The sequence below is a fragment of the Prenolepis imparis genome, unplaced genomic scaffold, assembly GCF_030444845.1.
Source record: "Prenolepis imparis isolate NDT839.2.m4 unplaced genomic scaffold, iyPreImpa1.0 SCAF_372, whole genome shotgun sequence".
Taxonomy (NCBI): Eukaryota; Metazoa; Arthropoda; class Insecta; order Hymenoptera; family Formicidae; genus Prenolepis; species Prenolepis imparis.
Window position 1 is genome coordinate 10,780 of NW_028141530.1, and position 20,209 is coordinate 30,988.

Genomic DNA, 20,209 nt, shown 5'->3' on the forward strand with positions numbered 1-20,209 from the left:
TTTGAGATATTTGAAAATATGTCTGTATTATACGTCTGTATACATATTTGCATAAAAATAATTTTAAACTTTAGCATATATTTTGTTTACTAACACTGAAAAATAAAAAAAGAGTAAGTAGTTATACCAGTGTTCAAATAGATAACTACTTTTGATTTTAGTTATAAATGGCATTTAGAGATAGGTGAAATTACTATAAAATGTGTAATGTACTAAATTCTATACAAATAACATTTTTTAAAAATCTGTTTTTATATATCTGATTAAAATTCTTCATGCATATCAAAAATATTTTGTATGTCAAACAGGAAATAAAGAAGGACGCGAGAATGGGTTAATAAAGGTTAATAAAAATTTACATATATCTGTTTCTTTTAGCAAATAAGTCATGGAAAGCCTGACTCTTTTGTTGGATTAGCTTAGTCTAATAATTCGTCTAATAATTATAATTTATATTCTAATAATTTGGTTTACGTATTAGTTTCAGATTACTCAGTTAATTTCTTTAAGTAAAAGTGGCTCTATCTTTATACAACTTCTTTTTCCATGAATGCGTTTATTATCACTGACACTTTTAACAATGTTTATATTTCACCATTAAATGTTTTTATTATCATTTTCTTTATAATCATAAAAATTTTATTTTTCCTGTATTTAAAAACATCTTATAAATATATTTTAATGTAAACAAATGTTCTGGAGAGCACAATGCTATGAACTTTTGACAATGTTATAACTTTCGATTTATGTCTGGTGAAAATATGTACATACATATGTGACATATATATGTATATGTATATGAATTAAATATATATCTATATATATAATTTTTTTATAGTCAAATCAGTATAGAAGTGGTATTAAATATGCTTATTAATAATGCGTATACTGGTAAACAATTATTTGGCGAGGTATATTTTATACTTGTTTTATTATGAAATTTTCGTTATAATTACTTATTTTTTATCACAATGTATTACATATCATATATTGTAAATGGTGTACGTATTTTTCTGTTTCTTTCGGAGATATGTTGTATATCAATATAATTTATGCTAATTATTTAATAAACTCGTTTTTCGTGATAATTAATTACAAAATTTTGATTGATAAAACAATCAAAATTAAAATAATATTAATTTTAGATACGTGATTTTGCGGGAATAAATATAAGACCCTCATATTTAAAATATAATATTCACTACAAGTTAATAACACGTTCTCATGAAATGGACGATCAGATGCAATTTTTTCACCGTTTGTTCGAATGAGAGAATCGAGAAGCTCAATACGTATAAAATATAAATACAGTAAAACACTCATTTTTATTAAATGTCCAATAATATATCATAAATATTTAAAATAATTTTTTACATATTTTAATATTTTATATATTTATTATTTATTTATAAATTACATGTTTCTTACGTGAGCACTTGGTTTCAATTATTTTCTTGATTATTTCTAATTATATTGTATTATATTGTAAATGTGTTTAAATGTATTTAATGTTAAATTAGTTTTTATATATTATTCAGTTTTATTGTTTATATAAACATTAATAATTTTTACGTAATGCTTATTATACATATATGTATATGTATGTGTATATGATATTATGTATATTAATTATACTTATAACACTCTATTAAATATTAATATAAAGATATGTTAAATAATATAATATAAATATAAGATAGAAAATTTAATATACATGTAGGATATAAACATTAATATTTGATTTATTATTAATATTTACTTAGTACATTCAATAACGTAATAGTTAATATTAATATTAGCAATACTATTTTATATTAATGTTTACAATAATTAATATTTTATTATTAATATCTTTATAATATTATACATATATTAATGGTGTTTATTTTTCTTGTAATATAACGAAAATTTTAATAACGAATTTTAATGTAATTATAATTTCAACATGCCAAAATATATAATTTTACATATATGTTTATTTCGTATCTTTTAAAACATTTTTCTATGACTTCTTAAATATATGTATGACATTGCGCAATAATATTAATTTTTTTTCACATTATAATTTTTTAATCATGGAATAAGATAAATAAAGTAAAACCAGAATGCATAAATGAATAAAATATGTATATGTATATTAATTACCATTAGTAATTTTCTTTTATCTTTCCTAAAGAGGAAGGTAAAGTACAAGAAAACAAAGAAAAATAAAATTTACATTTTGAAAATATTTTTTAATTATAATTAGGTATATTATTTACTATGCGCGTTTTAATAAGATAATTATAGAAAATAGGAAAAAATCGAGATAATATAAAATAAAAAAATTAATCAAATTGTGTGAGTTACTAATTTAACTACAAACACACATTAAATTTCAAAATTAAAATTGTTTAGGGCTTTAAGAACTAAATGATACTGATTAAATTAAAAGAAAAGCTATTATTTTTTTTAAAGAAATTAAATAATTATGTACAAGTGCACAATTTCTAAAAATTCATTGTATAAACATCTCTATTTATGTACATTAATAGAATTGTGAAAAAAATGTTTTATATTGAAGAAAAAAAAAAATCTTTTTTATAAAAGTATTGTGTTTCAAAATATGAATACGATGTTTAAATAGATGTGTTTTTACTATAAAACTTTTATACTGCGTAAAAAGGTAATTAAATTGTGTTTCTCATATGAAAGCCACATTGATTTAATTTACTTGTAAAAAGTTGAATTTTGCATTACTGATTCCGTATCATTAGAACAAAATTTTTAATTCTTCTCACATTACAGTAGAATAAAAATTCAGAAAAAGATAGAAAAAATGTAAAATAATGTACTTATTTCATACATTATCCAATAAGTTGTAACAAGGAAAGAAATAATTCTTTATAAAAATAAGACAAAAATAAAAAATATAATTCTGTTTGCATATAACATACAATTTTCTTAATTAAATTTCTTGAAAATTATTTTATATGTATTAGACACAAAGTGTTTCTTGAAAATTCTAATTATGTATTGACTTTTATCGATTTACTAACGATCGAATAAAATGATTAATAACCTTGAGAAGCTTTTGATACATAAGAGTATGTATTTCATACCGCAAACGTCGTCAGTTTTCGGTGATCTTTCGAAGTGGTAACATCGGAATTAAGCAATTCATTTTTGGCTAAAGTGATTCGGCTCGTGATTCTACAAAGATAGGTTAAGGTAAGTCAAATACAAAACATTTAGATATTCCTTTTAAATATAATCATGTAAAAATTAGTAAAGAATTCGCTATCTTAGAGTTTTCAATTTCTAAAAGATATTTTATGCAATGTTTAAGTAAACGTTTAAATGTTTTTTTTATTTCAATAATTATCTTTATTATTTTTCATATTGCATATAACATGAAAACATGAAAACAGATTTAGATGTAACATCTTTTTATTTTTTGATCATTTTAATACATAATAAGAAAAATTAAAAATAAAAAATGGATTAAGCCTTGATATATTTTTTCCTTAATAGATATCTAAAATCAATACTTTCTCATATATTAAATTAAATATGTAATAAATATAAAAAAAATATAAGCCCAATGGATATTAATTTACTTTCTTAGAGAAATGCTTATACAATAATAAAAGTAAAAATGAAAAGTTTGCATTATTTTGTTTGATTTGCTGATGGAACATATATCGACAAAATTTTAATTTAACTTAACATCAACATGTTTATTATCCGTTTCTTCAAAGTATACATTACTTACACGTGACACATAAACCAGGTGATAATAACTTATTGGTAACAAGCATTATAAACTCCAAAGAAGTCCAGTTATTAAATGGAATTATTTTATACATATTTTATACTTAAATGTATAATTTCATATATTATATAGAAATACTTTATAAAAGTGAAGAATTATTTAAATAGATTGCGTATATTTTTTAAAAATTTCTGTAATATTTTTTAATACGTTTCCCTTTTCTGACTGATCGATCAGTTTTGCATTTTTTGCATTAACTTGCTCTCTGCTTCCGTTTTCTGTTTTACTTACTCTTAGCAAGGAAATGTTTTTGCAGATATCTGAAACGAGATTTGGCAAGATGTTTCTAAAATTGTCATTGAATACTTTATTATACATTTTTGTAATGACAATGGCTTTTTCTATCGATGAAAATGCGAGAAATATATGGCATGATGAGACTGAATTTCGACCGTTGAATCGTCTGGTACCGCTTCATTATTATTTGAAGATATCGCTGATGCCAGGTTACGTATCCCATGGAGAATCCAATATTACTGTTTATGTCAATTCTGCAACACGATACATAACTTTACTCATATCAGAATATATGAATATAACAAAGGTAAATTTAGAGTCGTCCGACAGTGGAATAATCTATGTACCAAAGCTTTCATATAGCCATAATAAGGATATTGTCGTTCTTGATTTTGCCGAACAATCGTTGCCTGAAAATAACTTGGAATGCGGAGTTTATACTCTACATGCTAAGTTTTCAAACTATATTAATGATACGATAGAGTTTACACAAACTTGGTACACACACGAGAATGAAGATAAAAAGTGAGTATTATATATATAATATATATATAATAAGATATATTTAAAAAATGAGTTATTATTTAAATTAAATATATATATAATTTAAAACAAATAAAAACATTTTGTCATTTCTTTGATAGTTTTACTGCAATTTTAATATTTACTTTATACAATTTAGCATACTTGCCTCTAATAATAAGATAATAAAATAAATGTTACAAAACATTATATTTCTCAAACTCTGTTTATTAATCGCATTTATACCTTCTGCGATCTTTAATATTTCTGTACCAACAATAGTTAAAAATTTGTCATAAAAATGTAGGTTCGTCGCAACATTATTCCAGAAATCCACAGAAACCCGACAATTATTTCCCTGTTTGGACATGCTGACATTTCAGTCCTTCTTTAACATCACAGTAGAACATGATAGTGGATACAAAGTTTTGTCGAATATGCCAATACGAAAGTATCAATATACGGTTAATGACACGATGGTTACGCATTTTCATATGTGCCCTCGGATGTTTGTAGACGATGTAACGTTCTGATGACGTCTGATATGATATCTTCAGATCCCACTAGATACGATTCTTATTCTGAGAAAATAATGATCAATACGTGGTGGCCATCGCACTTGGTACCTTACATTGAATTTGCGCGAGATGTTGTCGGAAATGTAACCATATATTTGGAAGACAATTGGGAGATCTTGAAGAGAGGCCCTAAAGTGGATTATGTCGTTATTCCGAATTTCAGAGACAAAGTCATGCAAATTTGGGGACTGCTATTTTACGAGTAATACATACATTTAAGAAACACAATAATGATTATAACTTATTAAAATATATTTTATTTTCAGCTTTTAAAATTAAAAAAATACAAAGACATGCATTTTTATACGGTTATTGTTAGAATTTGTAGAAGCTTAATTAGAGAGAGATTTATGACAAAATTTCCCGGTTATTTTAGAAAGAAATTTATAACGTCATATTAATTTAATACGTTAGAAATATATGTATTGATGCTTAAAGTAATTTTAATAAATGACAATAATACATGTAAAGAATTTATTTAGAAAGAATTTAATACGTCAGAAATTTATGTATTAATGCTTAAAGTAATTTTCATAAGTAATTTTAATAAATGACAATAATACATGTACATATAACCCTATAATTATAGAATAACTACATTTATATGTATTTATCATGTAATATAGCTACATTTATTTATTTATAAATTCAAAAAATCAATTTAAAATTAATTGGATTATTATATAGTTTAAGTTTTAATCCCAAGGAGAACAGAAATGTCAAAATGATGTCAAATTGATGTATAAATATGGTCAAATTTTAGTTCGTCAAAATGACATCAAATTGTATAAAATTTTGATGTTGTCTTGATGTTCACAATGACGTAATTTTGACATTCCTTTTTGACTGTTCAAAATTATTGCTAGAGACATTAAGATAGTAATTAATAAACATATTTTACTGTTTATGATACATTTATTATTAATATCACAAATAATATTACATGTTACAAATAATATCATTTATAAACGTTATTATTGCACAGTAATAGTAGAATATATTAAAGTAGTTAATATTAAAGTATATAGTAGAGAATATAAATATCACTTTTAAAAACATTGCACAGTAAAAATTATCATTCTTTCATTTACGTTGACCAGAAGTATTCAACCAGCGCTTCATAGACTCCTCAGCTGTTTTCAATGATTCATTTTTAAAACGGCTCATTATGGCACCTAAACAGAAATGGACAAGAAATAAAAAAGTGATCTTTTAATTTTATTGCAATTATATTGAATATTGTGTTAAGTTAAAAACGAAAAATCACGTAAGTCTTTCTAGTAATTCTTTGATTTCTTTGATCACTGAAATAAATTAATTTGCAAGAAAAAGAAAGGAAAAGTTCATGTAATCTCTCGTTTTTCATAATTTAATACATGACAATGATTAATCAGAGGACTTAATATCTTAAAAATAAGAAAAAATTATAGAAAAACTTACAAAACAAAGCTTCTTTGATTCTAGTTCCATAAAAAGAGATTTTCACTCCCTTAGTTCCTTTCCAACTAATTTGTCTTGCAAGCTCATTGTGTAATACGATGGACATGAGACGAATAGCAGCATTCCACTGGTCAGAATCATCAACAATATGTGCATTAAGGTAGTTGATCTGAAATAAACAAATATCTTCAACAAGCTGACTTTTAAAGAAAGAAATAAATGCTAAAAAGAAGAGTTCATATATGAGAAAATATATAAATAATAATACCCAAAAAGATCAACTATACTTACAAATTGAGAAAAAGCAATTTTATCTTTTAAAAATTCGTTAAATGTTTGAAATGACTTCTCATCTCGCAATGGAAGGGGGGGGGGCAATTTTCAGGTCTCTCTATCACAGCTTCTCCAGGAAATATTTCATTTAAGATGCGACGTTGGTTCATTAGTACTATGTCAAGCTTACTTGATACATCTCGAAGCAAATCTCTATCAAGATTAGATACAACCGGTCCTACGAAAATATAAATTAATGATCAGAAAATGTATCATACGTAATAACTGCAGTTATATAAATTAGTACAAAAAAAATCATTACCATGAAGCTTCTTCAAATAGCTTAATGTCGTCGTCAGCAAATCACGATCTGCATTCGATAAACTAAAATAAATATAATATATATTAATATATATTAGGAAAAAAGTAATGTGCAAAACCACTTCTCAAAAGTGAGATTATTGGGAAAATCATATTACCTTGCAATGGTGGTGAATTTCGAGATGATCTATTGCTATTATCCATTGGCGTTAAAGTTCTTTCTTCATCTCTTGAAACACTAGATTCACTTCTATCTTTTGTAAAATTCTCGTTGTAATCATTGTTGTTTTTATCATCTGAATCAAAATTAGAATTGTTATTTTTATTTCCATTAGTGATTGAATAAGACATAATAAAATGTAGTAAAAAAAATTTACAAATTATTTTATATTTATGAAATCAATTCATATAAAATTTTAACTTAATTTAAAAAAACTATACAATTGAGATATATATATATATATATATATATATATATATATATTGCAAATGCAATATATACATATAATTCTAATTTAAATGCAAGTGCACTCAGAAAATTGTGATAAAAAAAAATGTTCAATTCACTTACAATCATCAAAGGCCGGAGATGACTTTTCTTTGTTATCGTCTCTTAAGAAAGCATTTTGTTTTCTCTTTGAGATATCATCATGTACATGTACAGACACAGTACTCGTCGAAGAACTGTCTGATATTACAGATTGTTCATTATAATCCAAAGTTAATTGAGATGAACTTTTTTCAAAAACTGTAACAGTCCACAAAATCAATTATGCAAGAAACAAAAAAGAGAAACGGAATTTATATAATTTATATAATAATTAATACAAATATAATATAATACAATATATAATATATGTATATTATATATATATATATATATATATATATATATATATATACAATATATATATAATTAACATGGAAAATCACTATTATTTAGAAATTAAGTAACTTACTATTAAAAGAATTACGACAATTTTCTTTGTTTAAATGTGAAAAAATGTTGTGCAATTTATTGAGAGGTTTGGTTTTTTTTGATTGCGATGGCTCTGCGGTCACAAATTTTTCTGACATTTGTGTGTTACAGTCTTTAGGAGATAAATATTTTTCTTGTGTAACTAAAATGATAAAAAGACTGTAAGATTACAAAATTATAAAAGATTATAAAAAGATTGTTATTAAAATTATAGAAACAAAAATAACTCACGAAATAAGAATATGGACATACCCTTATTTTGTGAAGAATGCTGCTGTATCGGACTTTTGTTTGATGTATTAGTTGACTTTAAAAGGCTTGAAGATTTAACACGTGACTCATTACGAGAGAATAATTTTCCAACAGATGTTTCTTTTTGTTGACATATAGCTGATGTTTTCATAGATTTATTTTTAAGAAGTACTTTCAATTTATTTGAAAGACGAGAATCTGGTGCAGGTACTTCACTACTTGTACCATGAGGAACATTTGATAGAGACTCATCTACTTCTTCATCATTTGATGAAGATGATATGTATCTTCTGTTCTTCTTTCTTTTTCTTGGTTGAGTATAATCTGTTTCTGCTTCTGTTTGAGCAACTTCTCCCTCTAAAACAGTTTTGGCTGCTTTCAGAGCAGTATTGTAGGTACCTGCAAGTGAGAAAATGCGTAAAGATATAACATAAAATACACATGATACTAAAACTCATTTTTTAATGAAACAAAATGTAGTTACATTTTAAGTATATTGTATATTGGTACTAAAAGAACTTATATTCAAACACAAAATATATGATAATACATCTCCGAAAGTTACACACTTACTATAGTAATGATGAAATTGAAGATTATAAATATCCCAATCCTGTCCTGGATCTATTTTTGACATGACCAAACGAGTAGTTTTAAGCTTATCTTTTTTAGATGGATACTTGCATTTAGTATTATTATCAAATAACCATTTGGAAGGAATTACTTCTATTAGTGTTTGAGATTCATCACATGAATCATCAAATTCCACAACTGCGAACTGAAAAGAACAATAAAATATTAGGCTGCAAATCAATAACTTGTAAAATAAAATATAATTAAAAAATAAAAGTTCTTACTGGTATTCTACTGAGTGTTGCAATGTACAAGAGAAATGCATACAAATGTTTCCTCATTATCAGGAAAAAGAACACATTTACAAAGAAAATGTTTAATTTTATAAGCCGTTCTGTGACTTTGTAAACGAGATACTTTCATAATTCCAAGTTCAGAAGATGGGATAGGAAAATTATAATAATCTTCTTGTTCTATAAACTTATATCCTATTAGGAAAATTCGATTCTGAGGTGTTCGGATAACATTGTCCAAGATTACAATATCTCCACATTTAGTTTTAAAACAGCTGTTTGCTTCGTTCTTAGTAAGAGTAACATTATGTAAAACAGTCTGAAACTGTTCTCCCTCAAAATGGTTATCTCCATTATATTGATTTTTCAACAAAATTTTATTGGGCTCATCTGTCTTTTTTTTTGTAACAAACCGTCCTTTGGTTTCTGCATCACGTCTAATTAATTGGTGTAAAGGCTTGTAAGTAGATCTCAAATGTCGTTTCATAATGCCCATAAAATTTTCATACTTAAAAGCACTAAATGATTCCAAACTTCCATGATTTCGGCATTCATCGACTAAATGAATTAAACAATGAACGTTATAAACAACGAAACATTTATCAAAAATCTGAGACGAGTGCTTTATAAATTCTTTTAAAATTTCTTGAGCAGCATTGAGCATAATTGGATTTTGCACTAGAGTTGGACTGGACAGTATATATATTCCACTATGTAGAAGTAAGTAATTCTTATATGTGTTAGGAGGTAGCGTGTTCTTAAAGATTCGCACACCATCGTACAATAAGATGCGTCTGAATTCTGTTGCTTTATACTTAGATATTTCATAAAAAGATCGAGGTCGACGATTGAATTCTATAGGCACCCAAGGACTACAACGTAACATTTCTAGAGACAATTGAGATTTAGCTCTGTTATTAATTTTGCCCATTGTTACAATGATTCCAAAGAGAAACTGTAACCATCGCTTAAAAATTCCTGCATACACGAGATGCATCGGATCAAGTCTGAACGTGGACACCATTCCACATTGTAAATTTCGTTCTAAAGGTGAAGTGTACTTATGATGTTCTGGTTGATTTCTGTTTTTAAATGATTCATCCGTACGTAGAGATGCATTATCATATAAAAACACTTGACGATTTCTATGTCTAACACCTTTAACTGTGCATTTTTCACAGCAAAATGTACTGTTATGATTGTGAATGCCCTTAATAAATTGTCTAGCTGGGGCATCTAAAATATAATTACCTATACTAAAAATAATATTTTCACCATTAAATTCATAACCATTAATAGTCAAATTTTTAACTTCTTCAATATAATCCGATAAATATCCTTCTAAATCATCAGGCTTTGAATGCCCATACCATACACCGATTATAAAAGGAAATTTGTCACCATTAAGGCAACCTAAAATTGGCCAAAATTGATCATCTGCACTCTTATATAATTGAACACCATCGATATTAATATCCATAATTTGATTTTTATTTTGCAAATAGTCTTCAGTTAATATTTCATCAAGGTTAACTTTTATACCCTTATACCACATTAGACCTTGACCAACTTCTTTAATATTCACAGTACGAAGAGTATGAAGAATTGTTTTATATGATTTTGGCAAACCAGGGAAAATAACTCGCAATCCTGCTAAAAGCTTATCCATTTTTTTGAATGATACATCTCGAACACCCCATTCTGTTAAAAAGTTCAATAAATATGCCTCTATGTCATTAATAGGACGATTTCTCAAATATTCAATATTACATTCGTTTTCTGCTTCATCACTACTGCTGTGTTCACTATATTCAGCATCTTCAATTTCATGATTTGGTGGATTATGTAATACGTCTTCTACAATTAAATCATTATCCTGAACATTATGGTTTTCTTCAATGTGCACAGCAGGTAAAACATGAGAGGGATTAGAGCATGCTCCATTTAATATATTTTCCATCTCAATCAATTGATCCTCAATTTCAGCTTCACGGAAACGTTTAGCATTGGCTTTAGAAGCCTGAGCATATAATTTTCTTTTCATGAAGATCTATAGCCCAAAATAAAATATATTAAACATTACAATTCATATAATTAAAAAGTAATTCATTTAAAGTTGAGTATGCGACTGTATATTTTGTGTTTATAAGCAAAAAATCAAATATATTAATAGGTGCATGCATATGTTTCTTAAAATTTAATAAAAACAAATTGAACATTTACCTTTTATTAATACTTATTATTTAGTGAAATGTTTATAGTGTTATCCTACATTATAATATTACCACCTCTCATTGATAAATAAATACATACAATATTAAACATTTGAGATCAAGTGTAATATAACCTATAAAAATGACAAAGTATTTTATTGAAAAAATAGGTTAGTGTTGTAATAAAAAGAAATGTGTCACAAGGAACGAATAGATAAATAGGAAGATAATGATCTTAATAAATTTTTACGTGCAACATTTAGTACATACCAGGAAAAAGAAGTAACGCAATCGAGAGTCTTACCTCTTTCTTAGACTTTCGACATTTTAATTTTATCTTCTGTAGACCTCCCCCTTCTTCAACAATTAAAATTAAAATCACTTTTTAAAAAATCACTTCTTTATTATATAACTTCTGAAATCACTAATACGCCTTCAACAAAAATGTCTAGCGAACTTGCGAACAAGATCGTGCAAGCTCACTATCGCAAGTCGTACGTGTCGCACTGTCGCAATGCATTCGTGATATGCGCTAACAGCGCAGGCACGAAATATGAATACAACTTTTAAATAACACAACACCGTACACTGAGCACTCACTAATAAAAAATTATATATATATATATTAAAAATAATAAATACTTTGAAAAAATAAAGTATATTCCACATTAAAATAAATTATTAATTAATTATTTTTTAATGATAAAAAATTATTATTGTATTAAAAAAAAAATAAATATAATTTGTCAATGTTATAACTGAAAAAAATAATTAAGACGCAAATTTAAGACGTAAGTCGCTTAAAATAATATTTTAATCAGCAATTCAGTTTTTAATCAGTAACTATAATAGACTCTTCTGCGAACTGCAACAATATCTGAATATGGAAAATGATTACTTTTAAACATCTTTATAATAATAAGCATATATATACACAGCTGAGAAATATACATCACATTTTCTAAAAATTAAAAAGATCAAAAATAAGTCAATATAAAAAGTCATTTTTTAGTCATTTCCGAGATCGAGATTTCAATGATCAAAAAATGACATAAATTTGTCAAATTGACATCATTTTGACATTTCTGTTCTCCTTGGGAACCTTCTGATTTACACGCTTTGCGTCTACACGACTTGCTCGCCATTTGCGAAGATGTTGCGCGAGGCTGTTGTTATTTGGAAGAGCTGCGCTTTGTGCATAGAGATCTCGCGTACCGAAATTGCTTAGTGTCTGCGAGAGATCGCGAGAATCGTATCGTCAAAATCGGTGATTTCGGACTTGCCAGAGATATTTACAGGGATGACTATTACCGCAAGGTAGATATAATTAATTAAAAAAGATGAAACTTTTTGAAAGTATTTTTCTATTGTTGCGTCTTTATAATATTATTGTATATCTTTAAGTCAAATTGAATTTAAGAAAAATTAAAACTATTTATATATTTTCATATATATTTCTCCAATATTCATTTATGTATATAATGTATAATGCAAAATATTAGTAAACGTTTTTTGCTTAAGAATACTTATTTAAAAAATTGATAATTAGAATAGAAGATCTAACTTTATTGAAATTATATTTTAGGAAGGAGAAGATCTGCTTCCTGTTCGTTGGATGGCACAGGAATCCTTAGTGGACGGAATATTTACTTCTTATAGCGATGTTTGATCATTTGGAGTACTAATGTGGGAGATTACATCGTTAGGTGAGCAACCGTACTCTACCAGAACTAATCTCCAAGTGATGGATTATGTACGCACGGGAGGCAGATTGCAGATGCTTCTCAACTGTCCATCCTTGTTATACCAACTAATGCAGCGTTGCTGGAGTGCAGCAAATGACAGACCAAACTTTAAATTTTGTCTGAACAATACCCACAAAACAATTTGATATACAATGTATATACATTTCATATACATTTATTTATATTGTATATACATAATATATACACATGTATTACAGCGTACATCCAATGTATATGAAATGTAAATGCAATAGTACCCCCAGCGCATGTACATGGAATGTCATAAAAATATACATATGTACATGAAAAAACACATTCTATGTATATACTTCATGCATGTACATTTAATTTTTATGCACGTACATAGGATATACATAATACGTGCATAGCATGTACATAATATGTACATAAGATATACATAATACATGCATAGGATGTACATAGGATATACATAATACGTACATAGCATATACATAATATGTATATAAGATGTACATGGCACATGCATAGGATGTACACAGGATATACATAATATGTACATATCATGTACATAATATGTATATAAGATGTACATGACACATGTACAGAATGTACATAGGCTGTACATAATACGTGCATAGCATATGTACATAATATGTACATAAGATGTACATGGCACATGCATAAGATGAAAATAATACGTGCATATCATGTATATAGAATGTATACATAATATATACATAGAATGTGCGTAAGACATGCATAGGATGTATATACATATTATGTACATGCCACGCACGTATTATATGTGCATGTAGCACATACGTAACATATCCAAAATGTTCCATTTTAAATGATTTACTTGAATATTTCTTAGGGACAGCATTTTAGGGGAAAATATTTCAAAAGTTGTAGAGTTTAGAAGGAAATACTTAATGGTGACTTAAATTTTGAATTACGTTCATTTACCAAGATCATATATATAGAGATCAATTTCTTTTTAGGAAACTCCTACAATTTTTTTATATAAATCGATTCTTTGTTACATTTTATGTAAGAAATTATTAAAAAATTGACCAAATGTCAAACTATAAAACATAAAATATCTTATAAATACGCTTGTAATTTTTTACACAGAATATAACAAAGAATCGATTAATATAAAATATAATTGACAGTTTCTTTTAAAAACAAAATTGACCTGTAAATGACTTTAGTAAATGACCGTAATTAAAAATTTAGATCACTATTAAGCACTTCCCTCTAAACTCTATAACTTTTGTCTGAAATATTTTCCCCTAAAATACTCCCTAAGAAATATTCAAGTGGATCATTTAAAATGAAGACATTCTGGACATGTCACATACGTGCTACGCACATATTATGTACACACGCCATACGAGTATTATATACATTCTATGCATGTATTATGCACATCTTCTATACATATAATGTACACGCCATGCACGTACGTATTATATACAAACTAAATGTTTATTTCAACAAAGTTATATAAAAGATTATTGCAAGAGAATAAATAACACAAAAGTTAAACTTAGAAGTAATAAAAAAATTGTATTTATTGCACGTATATGAAATGAGCATAAGATGCATATTAGTTAGTCATAAGGTACATATGTATTTTTATAACAAAACTGTAATTTTAAAACTAAAGCGCAAGATATGGCAACTTCTATACACTTTTTTTAAATAATATTAACACATATGTATGAAAATAAAATACTTGAATAACGCAAAAGTGTAATTAAGATTACTACAATATATGAATATATTACTACAACATATGTATGTTAGAAATTATTAATAAAAAATCTAATAATACAGGAATAATATAGGAATATATTAATATTTTTTATCAGAACCGTAAATATTAGTAAATTAAAACAAAATTCATTGTGTGTAAATATAATACGTACAGTGAACGTACGCGAAGAAACAAAGAATTATTAAAAATAATAGAAACTTTTGTACTATTTTTACTCTCTATTCTATACCATAGCTGCCATCATATGAGTAGTGTGTTTTAAATATTTTAAGACTACTCTCCGTTACTGATCTGCGGGTTCTCATTAACGTCTTGAGTAGTTGCAGGTTTATTTTTGTTATTATTAAAACGATCTTTGCTCCTTACAAGCCATGCTTTTATAAAACTTATAATTTCTGCATTTGTGCAATCATTAGTATTCTTATTGAGTCGTACGGCAGCTGCAAAAGATTATCACAAATTATATTAAAGTAAAAAGTTTTGCAAAATTTTAATTGTATGATTATTATTATAATTGTATTATTATAACTTAATGGTTTTTAATTTACAGAAAATAGTAGATGCTACAGCTAAATCCTTGAAGATTTTCTTTTTCTTTGCTCCTTCCCAAGAGTAAATCATACCAACTTCGTTAGTAAATACATGATACATAATTCTCCGTACAATCTCTTTAACGTTACTACCTCCAATACGACTTAAATGTTGCGACTGCCATTATAAAAAGATTATTTAATTTCTTTAATTGAAAAATTGTAAAATAAAGACTTAAATATTGAATAATTTTTTATATTAATTTAATTGTTTAAATTGAAACATTTTTATAATCAAATATATCGTACTTAAAAATTCTTACCAATAGTTTCTTATGTTCAGAGTCTATCAACCAGTTTTCTAATAGAGCTAAAGAATTCTCATTTACCGGAAATGATCGTGTGATATCTAGAATTTCTTCATGCGAAGTTAAGTCTTGCGATTCATTTCTTTTACTTTTTAATAAAAGACTCATACTTTCAACAATATCGTCCATTTTTAAACTTAGAATGTGTAATTCTCTTAGAATTCGTTTTTGATATTCTGAAATAAAAACATCGATTATAAATTATATAGCAACACTTCCTTCAAAAATAATATAATTTATTTACGCATAGTATAGAAAAAATAACACATATTACAAAATACTCAATATACAAATATTGCAGAAAATGATTGTTTTGTGAAACTATTAATAGAACATTTTGACAGACCACTGATAAATAATTGTACATCTCCGGCCATGTCAAAATTGTGACGTCAGAGGCGAGAAAACAAAAATTCTTAGATGCCATTTTTAAATGAAAAGATATATTTTGATAAAACAACATTTCACACCTGACTTTAGCATACTCTTAAGATACCTCGAAAATTATCTTTTTCCCTTTATAATCAGTCAACAGCTGTAAAAAATAGCTATATAAAGTCCTAGTCCGTTCAGTCTTGCACATGCACAGCTATTCCATATTACAAAGTCTGATATTACGATCATTTTACAGTTGTTGATTGGCTATCAAGAGAAAAGCATAGTTTTCGAGGTATTTTAAAAGTACGTTAAAGCCATCTGAAGTGGTATTGTATCAAAATATTTATTTATCCAAAAATGACATCTATGAATTCTCAACGTGACACTTCTTGCTTCTGACGTTACGATTCAACATGGTCACAGCGAGTACCCAAAAGCCTTAATAGGATATCGATACAACAAGATCATTTTTAAACCATATTTATCATCTTTACTTAATATTTAATATATAAAAAAAGAGAAAAACTTGTTTAAAATATGGAATATCAAATTTATCAAAAGAAAATTAGTGGTACTACAAAAAAAATTAATCTTATTTTCATTATTACATGTACAAATTTAATCTTACCATTATTCTGTTGAAGAGTCGAAGTAGGCTGCTGTGATACTGCAGATAGATTTTCAGACTTATTAGACGTAGTAACAGAGGTAGAAGCTTTCAACTGATCATTTTTGTCAGTGACATTAATCCCTTCAAAAAATAATGATTGAACGTTACTCTTTTTACATATCATTGGATATTTCTTTGAGACTTTTTAACTTTTGAGACAGAAAAACAAAGTATACTAATAAAATGTATGAAAAAATATTGTATATTTTTAAAGAAATCATCTTTGTACATCTTTATTTCATTATTTCTGATGAATAGATTAAATATTTTTTTTCTGTACTATATGCACAAACAGAATATTAAAAAGCATTGATATAAAAAATAATTACAAATATAAAAATAGAACAAAAGCCACAGCAAAGTGTTCGCGCAAAATGTTACTTCATTACTTGGTTAAACGCGTTTCTGTTTGATAGTAGACCTTCTTCAGCAACATACTAATTATAACAAAATTCTGCCGTAATTATATAAATAATATCGATTGAGTCTATCGTTTTGACAAAAACATTTGACTGTGTTATCAATAGGCGACAGAATGATATAGTATTAATAAAATTAATGATTAATTTGACATACATTATGGCGACAATTATGTTTATAATTACGGCGTAGAATTTATTATAATTTTTATGTTACTGAAGGTCTGATATCGGACAGAAACGTTTACCAAAAAGTTTTATATAATTTAAATAATTCACATTAAAACGTTTTTATAATCAATTTATAATCAAATATACTTTACCAATCATTACTTATGTTCAGAATCTAACAAGTCTTCTAGAGTTAAAGAATTCTCATTTACTGGAAATGTGATATCTAAAACATCTTCATGCAATGATAAGTTCTGCCACTCATTACTTTTACTTCTTAATAAAAGATTCATAGTTTTACTGATATCATCAATTTGTAGATTGTGTAATTCTTAAAGTAAGAAAGTAAGAAAGTACAATTTTGCACGAACACCTTGCTGAAGCTCTTGCCCTATTTTTGTATTTTTCATTATTTAATTTTTGAGTTTTTTTATTTTTATTATACAAAAAATTATTAATGAAATATTAAAATAGAATTCTTGTCTTACAAATATATGTATAATATTGTATGATTGTTGCTTATATTACTTACCACTTAATTGAGTTTTTTCTATTGGAGTTGGAACAGGATATATAACATTATCCGAGGATACTTCGGTTTCAGAGGATAATTCATATTCATTTTCAGATTCTTTATGATGGCTTTTTTTCGTGCTCCTTCTACGTCTATATTTCCTTTTCAATTCTTCGTTATTAGAGGAGAGATTATTTGTGTTTTTAGCTTTATTGGCTTTTTTTTGTGCTATTTTATAATTGTCTATAAAAAACAAAATTAAAAACAATAAAAAATCGATCCATACAAATTTCGTAAAATGTTAATACATTTAGTGTATTATACTAAATGTATTAACATTTTACGTATAAACATTTTAGGAGTATTTTATTATATAAAGTATTCTGTGAGAATGTGTCAAAGTGTATTTTACCATAGCTGCCTAAAAGGTTTGCTTCATAGAGTGCCCAGTCGGCTCCAGGAGATTGCTTTTTTTTTATAAAGTCTACTATAATATGTTTTGCAGTGCCTTCAGGTGGCCAATAGCATTGTGAATTTTTTTTCATGTACCATATGTCAGGTACAGCTTCAACTGTGTCCTCATCATCAAATTTTACAACGTACCAGGTCATCTTGGATATTTTATAACTAAACTAATTATTTTATATTATGTACATTCAAATATGTTTATAAATTTAGCAATCTAATATTAATTTTTGCAATTTTTTATAATTAAACATTACAACTCTAATAAATTTTAATTATTAATATCAATAATAATAGCAATGTACTTATATTTATGGTTAAAAATAATAAATTATAAAATTATAAAATTATGCATGTAATAAAGGAAATGAGATTAATTTTTTTTTGTATGGTAGTACTACTAATTTTCTTTTTATAAATTCGATATTCCACATTTCAAGTATGTTTTTATCTTTTTTTATATATTGAATATTAAGCAAAGATGATGAATATGGTTTAGAATAAAAATGTTCTTGCTTGCTATATCGATAACCTATTAAGCATACAGAATTTTTATACGAAGCAAAGTTTTTAATTTCGATAATAACGTTGGTTTTTAACTCTACGAATCTATCGGCTATTTTTAAAATATTTAAACAATAATTATCTATCTGTGCTTTTCTGTATTGCGGAGATGTACAATTATTTATCAGTGGTCCGTCAAAATGTTCCATTAATAGTTTCGCAGAAGAATCATTTTCTGTGATATTTGTACATTGAGTAATATTATATTCTTCAGTTGTACGATGAATAATTTGTTGCAGAGGTTGAGCAGATTTGCGAATCTTTTTTTTTAATTGCTGCATATAATTCTCGAAAGGAAATGCGCTGAAGTTGTCAAGTGCACCATACAGTTTTACACAATCACTTAAATGTAAAAGATTATGTATGTTATGCGATACAAAATCTGGACCATTAATTTTTATGGATTGACAAATAAAATGTTCCATCAAATTATGAGCATATATTACATAGTTTTCAAGTTTTGAATAATATTCACTTATCATTAAAGAACTTGCAAGACTTAATGTAATGAAGTGATTATAGATTTTGGATGATAATATCTCTTTCAAAACTATAGGACCAGCGTATAATAAAAAAAACCTAAATTCTGTAGCCTTATATCTTTTACACTCATTTATAAAACGCGTCTTTCTAGAAAATTCATGAGGAATATATCGTTTTAATTTTAAAAGGTTTTCACTAATTTTATTAACATCACGAGCTCGTAATTTATAAGGTGGTTTACCATGAATCCACCCATACCGTTTGTGACAAAGAAGTCTTTTCATAGCTCCTAACAAAAGACAATGCATATAGTCAATTGGTACGTTATCTATCATATTAAAGTTTGGTATATTTAACAGCAAGCTTCTACCAGTATGATGCTCTGATTGAGCAGCAGTTCTAAAAGAAGTATCGGTTCTTTTGGAAAAATTTCTAGTCTCAATAAAGCATAATACATTATGATACATTTCTCCTTCTTGATCACATTTCGTACATGAGAAATGGCCTGTGTGATGCTTAATAGATAAGGCAAATGATTTTGCGGGTGAATCGCAAATTAACATTAAAACTCGAAAATTATATTTACAAGAATTGATTGATATACCGTTAGCTGATAGATAAATACATTCATTAACAAAGTCT

General features: G+C 26.3%; 3 protein-coding genes across 6 annotated transcripts; 1 reads left to right on the forward strand and 2 right to left on the reverse strand.

Annotated features, from left to right (window-relative positions):
* The first annotated feature begins 3,124 nt into the window (after nt 1-3,124).
* Nucleotides 3,125-5,593, forward strand: LOC145948403 (glutamyl aminopeptidase-like). Of its 3 annotated transcripts, none has more exons than XM_083058095.1 (5): nt 3,125-3,210; nt 4,071-4,260; nt 4,339-4,576; nt 5,090-5,353; nt 5,418-5,593. In XM_083058095.1, exons 2-5 carry the CDS (start codon nt 4,095-4,097, stop codon nt 5,422-5,424), a joined length of 675 nt encoding a protein of 224 aa, XP_082914221.1. In that variant the 5' UTR covers nt 3,125-3,210; nt 4,071-4,094; the 3' UTR covers nt 5,425-5,593. The 3 variants fall into 3 exon arrangements, with proteins under 3 accessions (XP_082914221.1, XP_082914222.1, XP_082914220.1); XM_083058096.1 differs by having other exon boundaries at nt 4,369-4,576; XM_083058094.1 differs by having other exon boundaries at nt 4,071-4,576.
* A 466-nt stretch (nt 5,594-6,059) lies between these two features.
* Nucleotides 6,060-9,592, reverse strand: LOC145948402 (uncharacterized). Of its 2 annotated transcripts, none has more exons than XM_083058093.1 (10): nt 9,274-9,592; nt 8,990-9,194; nt 8,417-8,815; nt 8,145-8,306; nt 7,757-7,933; nt 7,344-7,481; nt 7,187-7,248; nt 7,055-7,102; nt 6,592-6,760; nt 6,060-6,326 (listed from the first exon to the last, which is right to left on the reverse strand). In XM_083058093.1, the coding sequence occupies exons 1-7, from the start codon at nt 9,328-9,330 to the stop codon at nt 7,220-7,222; spliced, it is 1,167 nt and encodes a 388-aa protein (XP_082914219.1). In that variant the 5' UTR covers nt 9,331-9,592; the 3' UTR covers nt 6,060-6,326; nt 6,592-6,760; nt 7,055-7,102; nt 7,187-7,219. The 2 variants fall into 2 exon arrangements, with proteins under 2 accessions (XP_082914219.1, XP_082914218.1); XM_083058092.1 differs by having other exon boundaries at nt 6,883-7,102.
* A 5,176-nt stretch (nt 9,593-14,768) lies between these two features.
* LOC145948404 (uncharacterized) lies at nt 14,769-20,175 on the reverse strand. Its single transcript, XM_083058097.1, has 6 exons — nt 18,468-20,175; nt 18,074-18,298; nt 16,910-17,032; nt 15,859-16,079; nt 15,554-15,713; nt 14,769-15,445 (listed from the first exon to the last, which is right to left on the reverse strand). The coding sequence occupies exons 1-6, from the start codon at nt 18,664-18,666 to the stop codon at nt 15,279-15,281; spliced, it is 1,095 nt and encodes a 364-aa protein (XP_082914223.1). The 5' UTR covers nt 18,667-20,175; the 3' UTR covers nt 14,769-15,278.
* Nucleotides 20,176-20,209: the final 34 nt, after the last annotated feature.